Source organism: Phyllostomus hastatus, unplaced genomic scaffold (assembly GCF_019186645.2).
Source record: "Phyllostomus hastatus isolate PE091 unplaced genomic scaffold, TTU_PhHast_1.1 phas_contig_150, whole genome shotgun sequence".
NCBI classification, from domain to species: domain Eukaryota; kingdom Metazoa; phylum Chordata; class Mammalia; order Chiroptera; family Phyllostomidae; genus Phyllostomus; species Phyllostomus hastatus.
Genome location: NW_025333611.1, coordinates 17,257,285 through 17,280,719, shown reverse-complemented (window position 1 = coordinate 17,280,719; position 23,435 = coordinate 17,257,285). Strand labels below are relative to the sequence as shown.

The 23,435-nt window shown below is 47.2% G+C and overlaps 1 protein-coding gene across 3 annotated transcripts in view; it reads left to right on the top strand.

The window, feature by feature from the left end:
* Positions 1 to 23,435, top strand: part of GALNT10 (polypeptide N-acetylgalactosaminyltransferase 10) — a 184,050-nt gene that overhangs the window by 108,209 nt on the left and 52,406 nt on the right. The window contains exon 2 of one of the 3 annotated variants that reach the window (XM_045820390.1): positions 4,938 to 5,052. The exons of the other annotated variants lie outside the window; for them this stretch is intronic. Coding sequence (XP_045676346.1) covers positions 4,938 to 5,052 — 115 coding nt within the window. The remainder of the gene's footprint in view (positions 1 to 4,937; positions 5,053 to 23,435) is intronic. 3 annotated transcript variants of the gene reach the window in all.

The window sequence follows — 23,435 nt, the reverse complement described above, 5'->3', positions numbered from 1 at the left end:
ACAGGCATCCATTCTTCAGTTCCTGTCATCTCTCTCACGGCTGTGGTTTACTGCCGGTGTCCCCACGACTTGGGGTGGCCATTCTCCATGGTCAACTTAAGGTTGCTTGTTTTCTGTACATTAATCCTGGTTGAATTCGTACCCACGTATTCGACAAAAGTCATGGAATGACTCTGCTGGACTCTGTACTTACTGGGGGCTGGGGATACAGCAGGAGTAAAGCAGACTCCCCTTCGTTCGAAGGCTCACTTCCAGCAGGGCAGGCAGGCATGGGGGGGGCGGGCAATCGTGAGGCCCTGGCACCGTGGCACTCGGGGGAGGTCCAGGTGCTGCAGAGCACAGAGAAGATCAGGGAGGACTTCCCTGAGACAACTGAGGTCAATTCAGTCCTCAGGGATAAGCAGATGTTACTCCGTGGGGCAGGGCAGAGGAAGAAGGTTCCAGACAGAGGGAATGGTACACAGGCTGGGAATCCAGGGGAAAGGGTGGACATGCAGGAAGAGCCACCTGTGATCTCCTCACCTGAGCAATTACTGTTAATATTCAGTGCCACCCCCATGTTTGTTTGTTTGTTTTAGGGACTTGATTTTTAGAGCAACTTTAGTCCTCCACACTCCACACACACATGGCCTCTCCCACACTGCCCCTCCCCCCTCAGTGTCCTGTGGCTGCACTGGACTGATTGGCACCTTCGTTGTGACCGATGAGCCTGTGTTGACCCATCGTGACCACTCAAAATTCATAGTTTTTATTAGGACTTACTCTTGGAGTTCTACGTTCTGTGGGTTTGGACAAATGTATAATGACATAGAGTCACCATTATAGTATCATACAAAATAGTTTCACTGCCCCCAAAACCCTCTGTGCTCTGCCTGTTCGTCTTTCCCCTTCCCATAGCCCCTGCCAGCCATCTGCGTTTTCACTGTCTCCACAGTTTTGCCTTTCCCAGAATGCTTAATGTAATTGGAATCCCACGGTGTGTAGCCTTTTCAGATTGGCTCTTTTCACTTAGGAATATGCATTTAAGGTTCCCCCATGTCTTTTTATGACTTACAGCTCCTTCCTTTTTAATGCTGAATCATATTTTATTATCTAGATGTCCCACAGTTTATCTGTCCACTCCTGTACTGAAGGACCTCTTGGTTAGTTCCAAGTTTTGGCAGTTATGAATAAAGCTGCAATAAATATCCGTGTGCATGTTTCTGTGTGGACGTAAGTTTTCAGGTCACTTAGATAAATACCAAGGAGCACAACTGCTAGATTAGAGCGTGTTTAGTTGTATAAGAAACTGTCAAACTGTCTTCCAAAGTAACTGAACCATTTTGCATTCCCATCAGCAATGATCAAGAGTACTTGTTGCTCTGCATCCTTGTCAGCACTTGGTGTTGTCAGTATTTTGGATTTTTGCCATTTTAACAGGTGTTTAGTTGTATCTTATCACTGTCTTAATTTACAATCCCGTAACGACATTAGCTGTCGGACATTTTTTCATATGCTTATCTGCTATTCGTATATTTTCTTTGGTTCCCAGTGTCTTTATTCCCATGTTCTTTTTCATACTCTCCCAACCCCCCTCTAGTTTCACCCCAAATGAGGTGACTACCTTTAACAGTCCGGTATGTATAATAATACTGACATGTCACAGCATGTGACAACTGCTAATACTCACTGAGCATTTACTGTGTGCCAAATACATTCACTCGTTCATTGTCACAGCCCGATCCTGAGTTCCGTCATTCCCAGTGTGAAGACCACTGGACTCGATCTCAAACGCCTTTTTTCTATTTAAAATAAAAAAAAGGTCACAACATCTTTAGCCCCATTGACAGACGACAAACTGAGATGCAGGGGGTAGGTAAGTGGCCAGCGTGTACTAAGCTCAAAGAGGCAGAGCTCTGCTTTAAAAACCTGCATTCTGATCCCGGAACCTTAACCCCTAATCTTTGCATGGTATTTTCCCCTTTTAATGGGATCGTACCGTACACATTACTCTTTTTTTTTTCCTGCTAATGCATAATGGATATCTCTTGGGTCAATAGAAAGCTAACTCATCTGTTTTTTAATAGATAATATCCCATAATGTGAATCTACGTTTAGTCCCCTTACATTGCACTTTGTGTAGCAGACATCCAATCATATGTAACTTTATACCCCTGGTTTCTCTCATTTAACTTCAACAATCATTTTCCCTTGTCATTACGGAGTGACGATCACCTCTCTCCTCCCGAGTCAGTGGTGAAACAGAAAGAGGAGTCGGATGACCCGGAATGTTAGCTGTGTTGTTGGGCTGACCTAGAGAGCACGACACAGATCTGTTCCACCCGCTTCCCTCCCGAAACAGCTGACCCGGGGAGGCGCCCAGCCTCGGAGGACCTCTGGGCCCCCCTAGCGGGGAAGAGTCTTCGCCAAGGAGAGCATCCTAGGAAGGAAAGGATAAAGTAGGCCGTGCAGACAGAATGACAGTCCATACATCACATGCCCTGCATGTCCTTCCTCCCAGCCGCCCAAGACGTGAAACACTGTTGCCAGGAGTGAGATTTGAGGGCAGGGGAAGTAGGTCCCTCTTACAGATCTCGGAGGGAGTGATGGTAGGTGGTCTAAACTGCTCACTTGCCTTAGAGGAGCCTCCTCCTGGTTAGTCATCCCGTCTGACGGGACCGATTGAGCTGCCCACGATGGGTTCACGTGTTCAGGATCGCTCTGTTGGGTGTCCTCCCACTGAGAAAATTCATAGGCTTCTTGAGTCTCTTCTTTAATATCTTTGACATCCTCAGGCTTCCCTCTCAGACTCCAAAGGAGAGAACTGCTAAGAAGATTTAAGCTGTTACTGAATATCAATTAGTTTATAATGAGGGAAATCTACAAGCCTTTTGGTGGATATCTGGCAGGCACACAGAATGCACGAGTCAGTATGTTTATAGGATATTTTGTGCATCTTATAAAAACTTAGGATTTTGTGACTCAAGCCCCATATAAATGATTTACTGGGATAGCAAAAAAAAAAAAAAATCAAACAAATCACTCAGATTGCATGTGAAGCATCAGAAGCTCTGATATTTGGGAAAGCATCGTTTCTGTAGTGGAAAATAGCCGTGTTATGTTTTCAGAAAGGTGATGCTTCTATTGAAGCAGGTGAGCCTTCTACGTTTTAAAAACTTGGCACAGCAAAACTGCTAAATTGCTGATATCCTCCTGATTTCCTTGTGAGGAATACAGTCTCGCCTTTTCTTTTGTGTTATTGTTTCCTTAAAAACGTAGTGGCAGGAAGCAGAATCCAGTGGGGCAGGTTATTGGAGGCCCTTGGAATAAGGTCCCCAGGGAAAGAGTCACATAGCTGTCCCCTCCTGTCATCATCCAAGGCTCCTGGGCCTTTCTCCTGGCTCAGGTCTGATTGAATTGGCATTTACTCAGGGTCTGGAGGGGGAAATTTGAGACCAAAGTACAAGTAGGATCTGGTACGAACCAGCCGAACCCCTTTCCCGTCATTCACGTTTCACCCCGTAAGTGGGGAGCCGAAAGGCTGGTTTTCTCCACATCACAGAGGGGCATGGACATAGTGGCAATAATGACACCACCACCCAGCACAGCACTTAGCATGTGCCAGACACTGGTGTCAGCAATTTAAACATATATCTGATTTTATGGGACGCCTCTTGTAGCCAATATTCACCTAAAGGAAAAAATCAGATTTAGCAGAAAGCTTAAACCAAACCAAAGTACAGGAAATTCACCATCTCTCCACACCCCACTGCCTAAATAAAACAACTTGGAGGTAAAAACAACAGAACTGTTAGGTAAAGATATGAAATGTTTAGCCATGACATTGGATACACGTTCATATCTCTAACAGATATGTTCCACTGCTTTCATTCACCATAAATATTAGCCAGAACCTCTCAATGCTGGCGGTTCTAGAAGGTTCATGAAGCACATCTGCTCAGAAGTAGGCACTACCTGTGACCTGCCCAGTGCCCAGTGCACGGGCAGCTGCAGAACGACGCATCGAGCAGACACTCACTCTTCCCAGGGTCCCCACAGAACTGCCAGCCCCTGATGGTTCCCCCTGCACGTTTCAATCCCATCTGTGAGAGGCAGCCACCTTCCAGAGCCGATTCTCGTTTGACTTGAATCCAGAGACACCTTTAGATGTCTCAGTGTAAACACCGGAGGCTTAAAATGTTACCAATATTCATAGTCAAAAATAGGAAATGCTCGACAGCTCTGAAGATCAAAAAGGCCACATCCACACGTTTCTACATCACTTACTTATTCCAAAAACCGAAAGGAGGAAACCATAGCAGTCAAGCAATATAGAGCTCATGGGCATTGGAAGTTTAACTTCCCTTTTCTCTTTTTATTCTCTCGCTTTACTCTCTCAAATAGAAAAATCTCCTGTAATTTTTGCATCATTGTGTAGAATAAAGAAGCAAACACTAACCTCCCTTCCTCTGTGTAATGTGGGGACCTTGGCTCCTACTAAGTGCTATCAGATGCACACTGCCTTTCCCAGCCTCGGGGTCCTCGTGTGTACTCAGGTCCTTCTTCTGAAAGACCAAAATGCTCATTCCTCCCAGGATAATGGGAAAAACTTAATTTTGTTTGCTCCATCATCGCAGCCCTCTTCAGAGATGCCCACGTTATTTATGAGCAGCCAGGAGCCCTGAATAGCCGGTAACTCCCACCATCTCCTGTTTGTCGTCTGCTCCTGTGGGTCACAATGAATGGGGTTTACTGGGCATCGCTAACGATCTGCAGTGAGGGTGAGAACAGCTGGGATTACAAGGCTATGTTTTCTGCCCAGAGTTCTCAGAACCTGTTAGGGTTTTTTTTTTTTTTTGTCTGTATGCTGTCAAAATATATGGTCTAGAATATTCTAAATAATAGCTGCACTCCAGCCACTGTTCATGGAAAACTCAAACTAACAATTACCTTCCCAGAACGCCCACAACAGCCAGCACGACTGTTGCGACAGGCGGGAGGGAAGACCAGCTCCGACCTTTCTCAGAAAACACGTCTCTGCTGCCGTAGGACGGAAGCGGCGCTCATTCACAAGTGGGTGGACATGACTTATAAATAGACCCTCTTCCTGAGCGGAGGTTACTCTAAATGGTCTCTGTAGTAGACGCAAACTATCTCCTTCCCGTGTTTTGGCCGAGGGAAAATGGGGGACGCAGTCAGTTCGGTGAACGGCTCCTCACCTATCACCCATCCCTTGTGACCGACGCCTGGGGGAACAGGCAGTCAGTAATACCACCCAGCTGTGAGGGCGGCTCCAGCCCTCTGGCCGGCGGTATCCCCTCTTCATGGCCATGGTGATTCTCCCAGGGGGCTGACCTGTGGTGCTGGCCAAGCCCGACCTAAAATCCACATGTACTTCAGGCCGGCTCCACCCCTGTCCTCTCCCCACCCCATAAACCAGCGCCTTCCCTGCTGGGTAAACTAGTTGGCATTGGTTTCCATCACTCAGGCACATGGTCGAAGTTCAGTAAACAGTCCTCATTAATGATGCTGTGGTGGCAGCCATTATTATTACTATTAACAAAAATGTGGATGATGAGCACCGAGCTGCCCCATCTACCTCAGTGTCTTGTTATGGTGATTAGATGAGCCTGACAATGTGAAAGAGCCTAATGAGCTGAAAAGCAATAGGATGCTGTCAACTGCAAGAGGGCGCTGATTTCCGTGGAAGGAAAGGACCCTGGGGAGAACCCTCTAGTCTGGTGGCCAGAGAAAGAGGCCTCAAAGGCAGACAGCCCACCCCTGGCGTGTGACCCCCAGTCTCCAGTTCCAGCTGGCTTCATGCAGTGGTTCTGAACTCGCATCCATACCAACATCAACCTCAGAGTTTGTTAAAACGCAGGTACCAGGGCTCACCCACAGACATTCCGATGCAGTGGTTCTGGGATAGACCCGGTAGTCTGCATCCTTGACGGGCACCTCAGATCATTTCGATAGTGTTGAAATGAGGCGCAGACTCGGCAGGCACTGGGTGGTGGGAACCGCAGGCCGTATATCACACGGGGACCAGCTAAGTTAAGGTGCCTTTAGCCTCGGCCAGACCCTGTTTTCCAGGATGCCTTGTCATAAATACTTGTCGCACGGGAACAGGCCTGTCTGGATTTATGGCCCCACGTTTAATTTTAACTGCTATTCATTAATCCTGATGATCTCACTTAAATTATTAAACAGTCATATTCCAATTTCGAGGGCACTAATTACATCCTGGAGAGGCTGTTATTATCTGGATGATCACATGCACTGCAGTGAGCCGCCACCAGGCTGTTTTCTCCCCACTCATCAGAATTTTACCCTTTTTCAGGAATTGCTCTAGTTGCTGAGTGTGCATGTTTCTCGTACGACAGGATCTCGGAGCTGAGGAGTTATGAAATACTAGAACAAGGGTTCTCAGATGCTGGTGTGCCTGAAAGCACCTGGAAAGTGTGTTTAACACACGGGTTCCCGGGGCCTTGTCAGCCACGGCCCAGGTTCTGAATCAGGGTGGGGCCCGGGGAGGCGCGTGATGATGACCTGGAATTTTGGTGCAAGTGGTCCTGGGAGCCCCAGGGCGAAACTGAAGCCCAGAGAGGGGGAAGCTCCCATTCGGAGCCCCGCAGCTGAGCCACAGCCTACATCTCCTCCCCACTGTAGGGATCAAATGAGATAATAGATGAGAGAGCACTTTGGAAAGTATTCAGCACTATAAATACTAGGAGGCACTATTATTTTCAAGCCAGAACGTCCTTGTGACAGAAATGGCCTGGTACTTTCTCTCTAAATTACCATAATCACCTGTTTGAGGCCCCAACCAAGCCCATAACTCTAAATTCACCGGGCATGGAATAAATTCCTCCTGAAATGTCCAAGAAAAAATTTTTTTGATGTGAAAATGTGCTTGGGTCTCTGCCTGGTCCTCAGTCAAGAGCTCCCCACCTTTTCTGTTGTTACTGGTCCCACCTATTCTGGGGTAGACAGCATCTCCTACAACCTGGGGGTACCTGGTTTAAAAGCCCTGCTCTTCAGCACACTGATTTCTGGCCTGTCAGAGGACATTTAAAACTCCCCTTTGGGACTTCCAGCCAAAATGGAGGCATATGTAGACACACTCTGCCTCCTTGCACAACCAAGATAGTGACAACAACAATTTAGAAACAGAATAACAACCAGAACTGAGAGGAAGTTGAACTGAATGGAAGTTGGACAGCCAAGAAGTTAAAGTGGACACGTTCATCCAGACTGGTAGGAGGGACGGAGTCAGGCAGCCAGACGTGGGTTCTGGCACAGAGAGCATTGGGACCAGGTGTGTAAGGCATCCGGGGCACACAGGACCACAGTAGGTGGACCCTGAGCATGCAAGCAGCAGCTGGCAGACCCCGACCGAGGGGTGGCAACTGGCAGACCCAGAGAGGCGGGAATTGTGAAGCAAGGCCCTGCACGCAACCCAGCATCCCAGCGCTGGAAAATAGGGCCTCTGGGCACTGATTGAAAACACCTGTGGGGGTTGAGGCACAGGGAGAGACTCCGAGCCTCACAGGAGAGGTTGTTGGAAAGTCCCACGGGGTGCACAAGCCCACCCACATGGGAATCGGCACCAGAGGGGCCCAGTTTGCTCGGGGGAAGCAGCAAAAGGGACTGAGATCCGACAGAGAGCAGAGCGGGCACCATTGTTCCCTCTCAGCCCACGCCTCCACATATAACGTCACAACCCAGCGACTGGGGTGCCCCGCCCTGGTGAACACCTAAGGCTCCACCCTCATACGTAATAGGCACGACCAGACCAAAAAGAAGGCTCAAACGGAATTGAAACCTCTGCCATCCATACTTTTAAGCGACCAAGAGATAGCCAACCTATCAGATGCACAGTTCAAAGCAGTGGTGATCAGGAAGCTCACAGAATTGGTTGATTTTAGTCACAAATTAGATGAAAAAAATGAAGGCTACAATAAGTGAAATAAAGAAAAATGCACAGGGAACCAATAGTGATGGAATGAAAGCTGGGTCTCACATCAATGGAGTGGACCAGAAGGAAGAAAAAAACATCCAATCAGAAAAGAATGAAGACATAAGAATTCAAAAAACTGAGGAGAGGCTTAGGAACCTCCAGGACATCTTTAAACGTTCCAACATCCGAATTATAGGGGTATCAGAAGGAGAAGAGGAAGAGCAACAAGTGGAAAACTTATTTGAACAAATAGTAAAGGAGAACCTCCCCATTCTGGCAAAGGAAATAGACTTCCAGGAAGTCCAGGAAGCTCAGACAGTCCCAAATAACTTGGACCCAAGGAAGAACACACCAAGGCACATCATAAGTACATTAGCCAAGGTAAAAATGAAGGAGAGAATCCTAGAAGCATCAAGAGATAAGGGAACAGTAACCTACAAAGGAGTTCCCATCAGACTGTCAGCCGATTTCTCAAGAGACTTTACAGGCAAGAAGGGGCTGGAAAGAAGTATTCCAAGTCATGAAAGGCAAGGACCTACATCCAAGATTGCTCTATCCAGCAAAGCTTTCATTTAGAATGGAAGGGCAGATAAAGTGCTTCTCAGATAAGGTCAAGTTCAAGGAGTTCATCATCACCAAGCTCTATTTTATGAAATGTTAAAGGGACTTATCTAAGAAAAAGAAGATAAAAACATGTATAGTAAAATGATAGCAAACTCAGAGTTATTAACAACCACACCTAAAACAAAAGCAAACTAAGCAAACAACTAGAACAAGAACAGAAACACAGAAACAGAGATCACATGGAGGTTAGCAACAGGGGCATAGGAGGAGAGAGAGGGGAAAAGGTACAGAGAATAAGTAGCATAGATGGTAGGTAGAAAATAGACAGGGGGAGGGCAAGAATAGTATGGGAAATGTAGAAGCTAAAGAACTTATGACACATGGACATGAACTAAAAGGGAGGAATGTGGGTAGAAGAGGGTGTGCAGGGTGGAGGGGAATGAAGGGGGGTAATGGGACAACCGTAATAGCATAATCAATACAATATATTTTTTTAAAAATCCCCCTGTGAACATTTTTCCCCCAAAATGCTTCCTCCATACGGGCCCACTTCAAACCACCTCCATGGCTTTGGCAATAGAAAAGTTCCAAACAGGGCACCCCAGGCTTTGTTCTTCCAGCTCAGTACTCACCTGCTTACATTTGCTGCCGAGTTTCCCACGAGGCGAGATCGGCAGTAATGATGGCCATGTCTGTGTGTCTGCACCACGTCTGCCCTGCTATGTTGTGACCAACTGGACAGCTCTCAGGAGAGCGTTTCCTGATACTGAATTGAAGTTGTCCTCTTTGCCACGCCCGTCAATGGGTCTTTTTCCGCCCTCATCCTCCCATGGCTCCCTCCAGGTTTCGGAGGACCCCGTTTGCGTCCCCACCCCCAGCTTCCTTCCACTGCAAAACAAATTTCAAAAAACTGTGGTAGAGTAAATTCAGGAACAGAGAGTTGGTTCTATTCACATCTTAACCTTTATTTTTAGATATTTCTTCCACACTCCCATGGATCCTGTCTTTTAGCAGGCTCTCCGCATGCAAGAGCTCAGGTTCAGGCATTTGGAAGTTACCCACATGCAGAGTCTGTTTTCAGACCTGGAAGAAACCAAGGCTTTCCGCCGATGGCAGGGAGCCTCGAGTTCCCGGTGGTGCAGCTACAGAGCTCAGGGAGTTTCTGCACCGTTCTCAGGGGTCTGCACCTGGCCTGCGAGTTTTAGAGAAGAGAGATGGAGATGGCCATCAGCTGGCTGATGACAGTGCTGCCGGTTCGGGAGCACTGTTGCTGGACAGCCACAGCCCCTCCGAGCTGTCAGGCTCCTCCAGCAGTCAGGCACCCAGGCCACAGCCGTATGTGCTGGTCCAGGCTCTCCCCAGTGGGTGCCCTGCTGCTGGCGGGACCGTTAGCTGTGCTGAAAGGGCAAGGCTGCAGCAGTGGGTGGAGACTCAACTACATCCTTTTTTTTTTTTAAATCTTGGCTGACTTCCTATATGGGCCAACGATCATCCTTGAATATATCCCCCAATGAATACAGTCAGCTATCTACTCCATTCTAGCATTTTAGCCAATCACGGACATAGCACCTGCCATACATTCAACAGGACTGAACAGCATTTTTAGTCATCTGACAAAGACGTGTTCTCTCGACAGTTTCTCTGGATGTTCGCCAATGCTTGCAGCCAGCTTCATTGCAGAAGCCCACCATGGCAGTACCAGAAACTAAATTTTATGACCACCAATCCCTCTGTAGATCCTACTGTTTTTATAATAGTATAAAATCATGCATGTGCAAATTACTGTTTTAAAACCTAAGTGCAAAACTTAAACCTCAAGTTGTCTGGGCTTTTAATCCTTGGCTTCTAAGAACCCTAGCTTTAGAGTCAGGCAGTAGAGTGGCAGACATTGAACTAGCACGTAACCTCTCTGTGCCTCGGTGAGTGAACTTGGGCTACTGCCTTAGAGAGTTGTGCGGATTAGTCGAGAAATTGCTTGTGGAGGGCTCAGAACAGTGGCTGGCTCCGAGTAACCATAGCTTAGCCATACCATAAGCATTGACCTGGATTCCGTAACACTCCTCAATAGGAAACTCTCCCTTTGTCCCCTTTGTCCCCTTTTCTTCCCCCCCAACTCCCTTTGCAGCTATACCTTGAAGACTCCAAAACTTAAACTACCATTACTAATAATTGGTGAAAATAATATATGCCACCTTTTAGTAACACTTACTATGTGCTAGGAACTATTATTGGTTGATCTCCCTGCGTCCTATGAGATGGGCCTTATTGTTGTGATGTTACAGATGACGAAACAGAACCAGAGAGATCCAGTTCACACAGCAGGCAAGTGGCAGAGTCAAGATCCAAACTCAAGTCTTTTTGGATCTGGAGTAATATATTGGATTGGCCAGAAAGTTCATTTATATTTTTTTGCATACAGTGGCTCTACTAGTGCTTAATTGTCTTTAACTTCATTCAAAACGCTTTCGTTAGATCATATTGTAACAGCTGTTATATCAGCATTCATTTTTTAAAAAAACTTAAAATTGATGAATTTCTGTGCAGCCATTTTAATATTGAAGGTGGAAGAAAACACACAACATTTTTGGCATATTATGCTTTATTATTTCAAGAAAGGTAAATGCAACTGAAATGCAAAAAAAGATTTGTGCAGTGTATGGAGAAGGTGCTGTGACTGATCAAACATGTCAAAAGTGGTTTGCAAAGTTTCTTGGTTTGCTGTGGGCCTGTCTTAGGCACTGGAAGATGTTTAGCAGCACCCCTGGCCTCTACCCACTAGAAGCCAATAGCAGGAGATAGCTGACATACTCAAAATACCCAAATTGATATAAAGTTATTGGTGATAATGAAAAAAAAAAACGTGTCTTTTATTTTACGGAAAAAACTAAACAGACTTTTTGGCCAACCCAATATTATTATGTATCACCTCCTCTGTGATGGTAGGAATAATGTGTAAGGATTTTAATGCCTCTTATTCTCCTCGGTTATTTCTCATAGATCCATTCACTGCTGGCTCTTTGGCTTTGAAAATCAGGGGCGAGGTTGGACTGGAACGAAACACCCACTTATCAGGACGACGAGTGAAAAGCTGGGTATTTTCCTGCCAGAATTCCCACAGTTGATTTGCTGAGGATTTTTTCTCCCTCTAAAGCAGAGTGTGATTTTCTTTGCCTTCAACCTTCATGCTGCTGGAAAATTTTAAATTATTCAAGACATTGAAGGTTTATTATCTGCTGGAAGGCTGTAATGTAATTGCAAGGTGTCATTTAAAGAGCTGTCTGTCTGTGTGAACCACCTTGTTCTGAATACCTGCTCCTGCATAGAGTGAGGTGTATATTTATCTATCAGTGGTGGTTTGTAACTGCCTTAGATCAATCCTATTATTCTTCCACCACGGCCCAGGCCCCAAAATAAGTGTCTGGTGATGTGCAGAGCATTGAAATCATTTGTGATTCATCAGTCGTTTATTTCTCTTCTGTCATTTGCATCATGATGGACAGCCAGGTGTTTGGGGGATATCATTTCATCACAGCCTGTGATCCCATTGTCTGTGTGCCGCGCTGACTTGGGTATTAATCACTCCGATTAAAGAATGCCCTTTCAAATATTGTACCGCCCCCAAGTCATGCCATTCACACCGTGTTTGTCATGAAGATATAAATGCCAACTCCTGCTTTCTTCTCCCTTTTGACACCTGTCTTGACATGGAGAGGGATCCTTTCCCAGTGTTTATCTTCAGTGACAAGAGAAAATATCTTTGTGAAGGGCGGTGGGGAAGACGCATTACCCTTTCCTCCACCGATGCCTCATCAGCTCACCGGCACTGTGGAGTGAAAAGCCCATGGAGCACCTTTTCCAGGTATTGGTATGGGAACAAGGGGGCCAGCTCTGGTTCTGGCCCTGCCAGGAGTTAGCTTTGTGACCTTGGGCAGATTCCGTCATCTCCTGGGCTCCAGCGCCTGCATCTGTAAAGTATGGATGACTTCTGAGATCCCATCAGGCTTTACGTCCTCAAGCTTTGAGGAGGGCTTTTCTCGCCTCTTCCCCAGACTTTCAGGCTGGAATATGATGCATAATAGTTGTGTGCAGGAATATCAGTTACTCAAGAGCTAGGGAGGTCTGCACAGGTATCGCCTGTGCACAAAATGACCTAATGGCTCTGTTTCCAGAAGCCCAGATTTGGTATTTATACTTCTTTTCTCAACCTTCTCCTTTACTGTATTACTCTTAGATGTTTTTTACTTCCTGTCACCACCCTTGTGTCTGGCCCCAGGAGCCCTTTCCCCTTCTAATTTGCTACTTCAAATCGGCTTTGGGATAAGAAATTCAGTATTACAGTTATTCAAATAGAGGTTGTTTCACCTAAAATTCAGGTTATCAGTTTCAGATAAATGAACAATCAAGGAGGGCTTTCTAGAGGAGGTATTATTGCCTAGTGAAGGACATTCTCTGGGCTAAGGGAGCAGCGTGGGCAAACGCACAGAGGTGGGGTGGTTTATCAGAGACAGATTGATAGTAGTGATCACTCCCAGGGGTGATCCTGCACCCCTGGAGTGACTGACCTCTGTGCTTCTCCACTGAGCTGGGAGCGCGGTATCTCCCAGTCCTTAAGAGGATGTAATCCGACAAAGGATTCTAGGCAGGAAATGCAGTCTTGGAGAATGTAGTTTAAATTCTGCTGTATCAGAATTCCCAGACTTTTAAGTTAATGTGTATGGGTTGGTAGAAACAGATTATTTGAAATCCAAGCTGGTGCAGAAAATGCAGGATCTCCGATCACCATGATTATCAATTATAGAAGCACCTGAAGCCACAGTCCCTCCTGAACCCCTAGAGCTGGCTGATACAGTAGCCACCACCACATGTGGCTCTCTAAACTTAAATTAATTGAAGTACAATACAATTAAAAGTTCAGTTTCTCAGGCGCCCAAGATACATTTCATGTGCTTGATAGCCTCACGTAACTAGGGGCTACCACACAGGACAACACAGAATATTCCGTGGTGCCGCGGTCCAGCCGCAGCTAGGTCCAGGGGTTCCTGAAAGGTGGGTAAGGCGTCGGCGATGGGAGACAGACGACAACACGCCTCAGAGGACAGTGATGCTCTGTTCCGTTTATTGCAAGTACAAGCAGGTTTTTATACTTTCATTTTTAGCAGTGATTGACATTTGCGATTAGGTGAAGCAGAAAAAAATTAATACAAAGGTAACCAGGAAAAATACAAAAATTCCCATAGATTCAGTTATATTAAACAAAGATTATTTTAACCAGGAGAGCCATAAATCAGACAATTAGAAATAGCTGTACATACAAAGTTTGAATGTCTTATTGTTTATTAAAATTCTCAGAATTTGTCATGGGGCAAAAGGATACGCTAAATTGAATAGAGGTTATAGGAAATTTATTATAAGGCCTTTGTAATGTCTAACTTACCTATTTACTTTTTCTGTTTAAAATATTTCTCTATGTACCATGGACTCTAACTCCCTGGTAACTGTTTCTACGTGCTTAGTTTATAATAGTTAACCAGCTTTTCTTATTTCTTTGCCTGTCTAATTCTATTTGATATATACTCCTATTCAAGGTAAAGGCGGGGCTGTTACTCCAACAACTTTTAGACACTCAGGGGCTATTTCATTAGAGGGGATTTTATTCTTTGGTCAAGAAATTATTTTATACAACTTCATTGGAATTATGCAAATCAATAAACCTGAGATACAAATATCTAACAATCCCACCACCTTTTAATCTCCAAAACAAACATGTAAGGAGAGATAAACAGGAAATTCAGCTACAATAAACTCTTTTTATTTCTTAGTTAATAAACACCAGGGAGGTCTGCTTTGAGCTAGCCTTTCCATGAAATTTAGACTATTATAAGGCACTTGAACTTTATCCTTATTGACCATTTTAATGCCACCCTCATTATATGCTCCTGTATAAGGCAATGGGAGATTTGGAACCCTCTGGAGACCATTAGCTCCTTTTGGGGGATACCATAATTTGCCAATAATCTAATATGCTACCCAGGGATATCCCTGGGCTGTGGGTAAGGGTCTATATAGTTTTTTCTTGTTTTCTAGAAAGACTCGTTGTATCTATGGGTAAGGAACAGGCATGGGAAAGTCCACCAATAATTCAACCTATTGTAACTGATTTATGAATTCTTTTATGGGAACAATCGGGGATAATTTCTTACTCAGGTTTATAAACTCCTTGTTTAAAACAATCTGGACATTATTCAATAGTCTAGGGAGAACTAGTTGTCCCTTCAGAATTTCCCTCAAAATCAATCATTAACTCTTTTCGAGCTTCTTTCTTCTCATGTCCTGTTCTTATGGGAATCAGGGTACAAAGTAAGACCATGATTAATATTAGCAAGGAAATTACTAAAAGCAATCCCCCCAAAAATTACCGCCCCCCTTTGTATGCCACGCTCTCTTCCAGGAAGATGGATTCCTTGAATGCCCTCTTTCCATGTTCAGACCTTGTCAAAAAACATGGTTGGAAGAGGGCGTGGCACCGTGGGTTAGCACAACTCCATAAGGCCAAGTGTGAAACTCATGAAGCAGCAGTTAACATTCAGCCCCGTGGAGCTTGGGGGCGGGGGAGGTTGGGAGGGGCACTTGGTGTGAAATGTCAGCATTTGCCCTGTTCTTCAGCATGGCTGGGTCCTGGTGCAGGACCCTGGGCCCGCAGCCCATAGCCCGGAAGTCCACAGGAACCCACATAGGGAAACAAGCTTACCCCTGCTCTGCTGGTGGGAGTGTAAGTTCACAGTATTGTCAGAACTCCTCAAAAATGCCCTTTAATCAAGCAATTCCATCTCTAGAAGTTTTTTTAAGGAAACAAAGGTAAACAAATAGATGTACATACATAGATGTTCACTGTAGTGTTGTTTATAATAGCAAAAAAAAACAAGGAAATAACTGGTGATGTGCTGTAAAAGTTCACAACGAGCTGGGGTGGAGGTGGAGACCCCTGATTTGTAGCATTTGCAGATTCCTGTGCTGCACAAACTCCCTCCGTGGCTGATTGGAAATAACACCGCGTCGGAAAGAGATGCTTGCAGTTGCCTCTCCTGAGCCTGTCCACACTGCCGCAGCATCCCGCAGCAAGTAGCCTAACTGTCTGAAAAAAGGAGACATTGAATTAACCGTGGTCGAAGATGCTGTGAAGCCACTGAAACCAGGGGTTCTCAGGCGTGAGTGTGCATGAGAATCACCAGCAGTGCGTGGCCCCACGTTAGAGTTTCTGATGCTCCAGGTCAAGGTCTGAGAATTTGTGTTACTAGCAAGTTCCCAAGGGAGACGGACTGACCCTGCTTGCCCTGAGTCCACACTTGGAGCTCTATTGTTGTAGGAGAAAATTTGGTGACATAGTTGTTGCCAGAAAGGTCCGTTTAATAATAAAAGTGTTGTGAGTTATATACATGTATAGTAATAACAGAAATTACAACGATAGCTGCATGTCTTGAGTCCTTCTGCTGTGATGAACACCGCGCTGTGCATTTAACATGCGTTAGCTCATTTAATCCTCACCACTGTTCCACGCAGAAAATAATGTTAATACTGTCCCCATGTTTCATACAAGAAAACTAAGACTTCGAAAACTGAGGAGTGTTCCCTGGGGTCACACATCTGGCAGGATGTGGGCCTGGAGGCGTGACTCGGGCCACTCCAGCAGGCTGCCTCCCACACCCGGCCCACGCCTCACCTGTGGCCACGCAACACTGAACACGCCCCAGTACCCGTGGTTGTTTTTAGATGATGGAGTCATAGGCGATCTCTGTGTTTTTCTGTGCAGTCTTATGTGTTTTCCAAACTCTTTATGGTGCAATATCGTTGCAATCAGAAAAAAACTAACAACATAGTAAACTGAAACAAGAAAGGCCATTGTACTCTTGATTACAATGTGTGCCTTGCCCTCGGGAGCCTTTGGGTGAGAGGCCTCCGTGCGTCTGTTGCCCGAGATCAGGCAGGCAGGCTCTGCTCAGTCACCGGCGTCTGTTCACCCCTCGACACAGAGCCCTCACTCTGGGCAGCTTGCCCGACCCTCACAGCAGTCCTGTGGGTTGGGTCACCCGACTGCTCCATTTCATAGATGAGGCAACTGAGGCTTAATCAAGTGAAATGACGTGTCTGAGGTTACACACACCTAAACAGAATGGTTTTCCCTTCCGTTATGACCCGTACACTTTCTGGCTCCCTCTGCTGTTTCGCAGCATAGGTCAGAAGTTACCGTGTGTTGAACACTGCATTTGTGCCAGGTGGTTTGCCTACAGGACCGCACGAACTTCACAACAACCCTGGAAGGAAGATAGTGCCACCTTTTTAGAGAAGAAAATGAGACTCCGAGAGGCTAAGTGCCGTGCACTAGGATACCTGCGCAGTGTTATGATTCCAAAGCTCATTGGTTCGTTTGGAGACCATTTATAAAACACCTGCTGTGTCTGTTCACCTGATACCTGAATTCCTCACATCGGCCGTTCGTGAGCCGACTCTGCACCTAGCACCCCACCAGGCCCCATGGGCTCAGATGAGGAGGGAGAAAGGGCGGGGAATCCGAGGCGTGAGTCTGGTGGAAGGAGACCCAGCCCCCTGGGAAGCCCAAGTCCTCCCTGCCCCTCTGGCCTGCCAGGAAGCCTTGCCCCCCTCTGACCATAGTTTTACCATCTGTAAAATGAGGAAAAAAGCCTACACGTGTGATTTTCCAACCTGCTCTCTTTTGTCCATAGTGAAAACTTCATGCAAAAGAAATCTTACCCTAGAGGCTGATGTCGAAAATAAAGTATGCTCCCCCGAAGGTGGAAGGAGAGGCGGGGTTCAGCTCCACAGCCCCAGGGTACACAGGTGCAGCCCAGCACCCTGTGGTTTCTGAGCCCTGGGCCTGGGGGAGGGAAGGCCACCGGGTGGTCCCAGGTAAAAGGAGCCTCACTGGCTGAGCTCAGGAGCACCTGGGGCTCCCGGGACCCGTCCTTGTACCTGAGACCAGTGTTCGTCAGATTGGGGCTCAGCAGATCCAACAGTCAGCCAGGACTTTTTTCATGTATCTTTTGATTTTGATTTTTAATCTTTTAAAAACTACGTATCAACTTAAAAGACTTCTCTTTGCCGTGAAAATTCACACTTTCAGGGAGTCAGAAATGTTGGTTTCCTTGGTTAGTATTTCTTAGACAAATCCGTAGATGTGGGAATGGAAGAGGCCGTGGGAGTATTTTTCTTTTAAGGGGGGCTGTTCATTACTTAGATTTGAGAAACGCTGGCTCAGTCCATCCCAGAAAAACTGCCCAATGAGCACGTTTTGACCGAGCGGAGGGTCCGGCCCGGGAAGGACAGCACGTCGGGGTGGGCACAGCGGAGGGGTGAGCGCCGGGAGACCACGGCCACGGGTTGGAGTACACATCCGTGCCCGGTCCCGTGGAACGCAGAAGCCGAGCAAGACAGCTGCAGCCACAGATATATTTTTTAAATGCTTGGAAGTGTGTGGAGCAAGATGTTAATAGTGGGGTGGTGGAATTACACGTGGTTTTTACTGCCGTCCTTTTTCTGATCCATTAAACTCCTTTGGTCTCAGAGAACTCCATTTGGTAAATTACTCCCTCTTCGCTCTAGGTCATAAACTTCTGGCTTTGAAGAGTTTGTGTTCCAAAGTGCTGGATACAGCCCCTAGACCTGCTTGTTTGGCCTTTGAAATGATTTTTAAAATCTGATTGAATTGCAAATATTTGAAGCTGAGAGAATTCCCGTAAAAATCGGTCCTCCGGTTCTCCTGTTACCATCACCTCTGGGCCACATTCCCATGTGGCCCCAGTTAGGTTTGTCAGTTCCTGTCTGGCCCATTCCGCACAGCCCTCAGCGGCCGGGTCCCAGGAGCATGCGGGCACCCCGCACCCTCTGCTCCCATCCCGGGGCTCTCCCAGCATCCCTTAGCGCCTGCTCCTCCTGTGCACTGAGGCCAAGTTCACGTGAGGCCCAGAGTGCTCCCAAGTCCGGGGTGTAGGTGTGGCAGTCGGGCTGGAGAAGGAGGCTTCAGGACCCTTCTGCGCAGCATTTTCATCCAATCAGTGGGAGAAGGACAAAACGAGTGGCTCCCCAGAGTGGCTCCGACGATGACGTCCGCGTTAATTACTGAACACCAGACCAAAACTGGCCTCAGTGAAGGGCTGCTCCCTCCACCTGGCCGTTCGTATTTCTAAATGGGTCAGATGGGAGGCCTACTTCCCCACTTTTCTGCCCAGGCACTCGTGGAGCACTGGGAAGGAGCTGTGTTTAGGACAACTGGGTGCCCTCTCTGGCCCTCACCGAGCAGAAGAAATGGAGTTCAAAGTGTTCTGTATGGGGTGCGGCAGGGGTGTTCGTAGAAAATGTGAATTGCGGAGATAGGGTTGTCTTGGGGACCCCGAGACTGATGTCATTCTTTCTGGCATGGTGTAGCAACAACAAGACACTGGGGTTGCTGAGCACTCAGTCTGCATCATCTCGTTCCATCCCATCAGCTAAGAGAGGGGGCCCTCTGTTCCCCCCATTTCTCAGCTGAGGAAACTGAGGCGTAGGGAAGCGTGAGTCACTTGCCAGAGCTGGTCTGGAGAAAGCGAGATAAGTCTGCCTTGCCCTTCACCACTGCGCCGCGCTCTGACTCCTCTGTGTGACGATGATAATAACAGTGTTCCTGTTCTCTGCAGCTTCAAGCGCCCTCCTGCACCAGCGTGCTTCCTGACAGGCAAGAAAAGGGTTGTCGTCCCCATTTAATGAGACAGAAAGAAACGGAGACCCAGAGAGGGAAGGTGACTTGGGAGGGGTCACACCGCTATCCCATCTTAAGTCCCCAGAGCCTTCCCGGGACATTCTCCCCCCACACCCACCCCCCTTCATGGCCCTGCTCTCCCTGTCACGGTCCTTCAGAACCTGTTTTCACAAACCTCTGCCTCATTAGCTGTGCAGTCATCAGCATTGGTTTTTCCCCCCAGTTTTCCGCCTCTGCGTGTATGAGCCTTGCCACGAGAGCCTTATTAATCATTTGGAGTTGAAGGTTACCAAGAAAAATATGCCAGAGTGTGACAGGCCATTAGTATTTGTGTTGTAAGGAAACCAGTAATCATCTTAATTGGTGCGCACTTTGGAGCAGAGCGGGGCTGCGTTCTGAAGGGTTGTCTCCTCCACACACCGCTGATGCGTTAAAAGCCACGGCAACCGCTGCTGTCCGCAGAGGCGTCTCGCCCCTGCGTTTCCGGGCCGTCTGGGCTAGATAAGCCTCTGTGCTCAGAAGGGCCAGGCAGGAGTGTTTGGCCCCAGGAGAGATTTATGAGGTCAGTGGAGCAGCCCTGGCTCTGGCCCCCGGAAATCCACGTCCAGTGCTGGGGTTTTGATGGTGACCAGATTTGCCTCCTGAAACACAGGTGGCCCCACGGCCAGGAGCAGCCCAGGGGGAAAAAAGCATGGTCTTCCTACTCTGCCCCTGCTCAGTGACCCTCACCCAAATCCTAACAGGGCTCTGTTTTTCCTGTTTCCTTTTTTAAGCGTTTACTTCCCTTTTAAAAAAGTGCAAATTCTGTTCTTTCCCTCCCTGTGGGCCCCAGGGTAAATTCTCAGAGGGGTGGGGCCTGTCCCGCTCTTCGGAAGTTCTCTGTGGTGTGTCACCCAAGCCAAGACCTCGTCCACCTTTGTCTAGCTTGTATCGTGAAAACAGTGGCTATTTTTAAAAATATTTTGTTATAGCCAATGTGCCATGTAAAATGCATCTTCTCCCCTTCCTTCACCCCCTCTCCCTTCCTTCCATGATCCTCACCATTCTAAACAGAAATTGCTAGGGAGACTGAAAATTGGGGATCCCACTCTGGACGACAGCATTTTGGCGGTATCCGAAAAATCTTAGTGTGAGTATCCTGTGACCCAGGAGTTCCGTTTCTCAGTGTCTCTCCCAGAGAATTTCTCACCAAGCACAGCATGAGGCACGAGCGAGGATACTCACAGCAGCACTGGGACGGCACCAGCTCGGAAGCAGGAGTGCCCACCAGCAGGGAAAGGGGCACAAACCACGGATAAATACGGTGCAGCTATCAGAAACAAGGCACCAGCCCTAAACGACGAAAACAGAACTCTAAGATACATCATAAAGTGTAAAAGAGCAAACCGCAGAACCGTTTGTGCGAATGCACCCACAAACAAAAGCAGTACTTTATGTTTTCAGTGTGTATGCTCACGCGCAGGTGAACGTATAGAGAAAGGCGTGGAAGGACGTACTCCAAACCACTGAGGGCGATACCCCTCAGACAGGAGAGTGACCCAAGATTAAGGGTCTCAGCAAAAGAAACTTTACCCTCTCTTGTATTCCTAGTTTTGGTATTATATTTTTCAAAAGAGGGAAATGTGTATTATTTCTATTTAATTAGAAAAGAATACTGTTTTGAAGTAAAGAAGATGGTTGGCCCAACAATTTGTTTTTCTGCAAGGTTTTAAAGATCTTTCATGTTTCTTTTGTGGGGCCATATTTGTGTCTTAGTTAACAGGCTAAAATTTTGCTTCTTAGTAAAACCTTTATTTGATACTTGTATATACTTAAGAAATGTCCCTTTCAATTTAAAGAATTAGTGAATTGCTTCTTCACTGTTTAACAAGATTTATCGTCAGTGAGAGGACATTGGACTCTGTCTAGTTTTCTGGATACTTCACCGGTTTAAGGCTGTTTCCTTTCCACGGGTTGTTCTTTCTGCCTAGAGTGTCCTTCCCTACCCAGCCACCCTGACGATGCCACTGAAACTCCCCGTGAACTTTGGTCCTCTCCCCAAAGTTCATTTGTTCCCTGAGTCCTGCTGCTGTTTTTTGCATATTCTCCCACTGTTGAAGGAAAGCATAGCTGTCAGGAGCACAAAGCGGCCTGGATTCAAGGCCCTGCCCTGCTCCTTACTGGCAATACATGAGATCCTCCAGCTCTCCAGGCCTCCGTTTTCTCACCTCTGAAACGAGACGATAGGCTCACCTTGCAGGATTGTTGTGAACATTCAGGTAACACTTGTAGGCTGCTTAGCACCGTGTTTGGCACAGAGTCGTTCTTGCCGTGCATCAGTTCTTCGTGTTTTTCTTGTAGCAGAAATAGCTTCCTCAGTAGTCTGGAGCCTGAGCTTGGTCATCCTGGTTTCTGACCAGCCCGCACCGTCCCTGGCAGAGAATGCAGGCGCAGTTAAATACTGTTTTGCACTGAACTGTGAAGTGAGGGATGCGGAAGGATGACCTTCCGGACCAGGGTGGTTTTCTACGAAAGGACTCGATAACCCCAACAGACCATAGAGTGAGCTAATTGGTGATGTTTCACTTACTTTGGCGTATCTGATTTTCAGGAATTTCCAAAATAAGCACATATTATTATTTGTGTCATTTTTAATTTATTTTTAAGATTTTATTTATTTATTTTAGAGAGATGGGGAAGGGAGGGAGAAAGAGAGGGAGTGAAACATCAATGTGTGGTTGCCTTTAGCACACCCCATACTGGGGATATGGCCTGCATCCTAGGCATGTGCCCTGACTGGGAATCAAACAATGATGCTTTGGTTCACAGGCCTGTGCTCAGTCCACTGAGCTACACCAGCCAGGGCCTATTTGTGTCACTTTTTAAATGCCCCTCTCCCAAGAGGGAGGCAGTGCTAACCCATAGGTCACCAATGGGAGAAAGCCAAGAACTATGACAGACCCGAATAGAAAAGGTACTGGGGAGCCAGGGGGCATTGCTGGCACGCCTCAGACCACCCCCTAGTTTCTGGGTGATGCCAGTCATCTGTGGCTCCACAACTCGGACAGTCCCCCAGGTTCCCGCGTGGGAACAGGATGCCTCTCCAGGGCTGAGAGCCCCTGATCACAGCAGGCCTCAGCAGGTGCTTTTTGTCTGGTTCTAAGCTCCCGGTAACCCCAGCAATGAGTAGCTCCTTCTGTTCTCACAGGCCATCCTGGCAGTGGGCATTGGGGGGAGGGGTGTTTGATCTGAATACATGGGCGTCACGTGATTCACGCGCAGCCAGAGGGCTGGAAAACTCTGCTCAGCCCTGCCCTGGGTTTCACGCCCAGAGCTCCAGCCCACATCGCCTCACACGTGCCCACGATGTGGAGTTCCCTCGCCAGCAGCGTTTCATGTGTTTTCTGGCCCTTGACAAATAAAACAAACACAACATTGACAAGTAACAGATGCCCACAGCTGGGGCTGGGAGAAAATCACGGGGGTAGATAAAATGACCCAGAACTTTACGAAAAGAAAACCACATTCTCTGTGTGCTAATGACTTTAAAGCATCTCAGAAGGCGCTACTGGGTGAGAGAATTAGGTCCTCAGAGCCGGATTTTCACCCTTCTTAGAGCCGATTCATGGTCGGGCATGCCAACTCAGAACCACAGAGTCTCACGATCCTGGGCTGGAGGGGGCCTTCAGTGCAGTCCACCCAACACTTCTCCCACACTGGAGTCTTTCCTTGGTGTGCATACATTCAGCCTCTCTCCGAATCCTTCCCGTGATTAACAACTGCTGCCTCGTGAGATATCCCATTTCTTTGCTGGGCAGCTCCTATTGTTAGAAAGTTCTTTCCTTACGTGGTGCTGAACTATCACATTCTGCAGATTTTGGCTTCCGGTTCTCCTCGTTTCTTCTGACGGCACACAGCATGATGTCAGAGACAGAGCATGCACTGCCGAGTCGGAGAGCCCCGTCTTCTGATTTGCCAGTTACTGACTTTGGGCAAAGTACTTCACCTTTGCTGATCTCCGTCCTGGGTCAGGCAAAGTGGGGCTGCTCCCCTCAGTTGGGTTAACTGGAGGATCGAGTGAGGCAGCGGGGGGAAAAGGACATGCCAGATCTACATGTATGGGTGCAGAGAGATGGCTGTGACATACAGATAGACAGGGAAAAGCAGATTTCAGAAGAAATAAATAAGCACAGAGACACTGGAAAA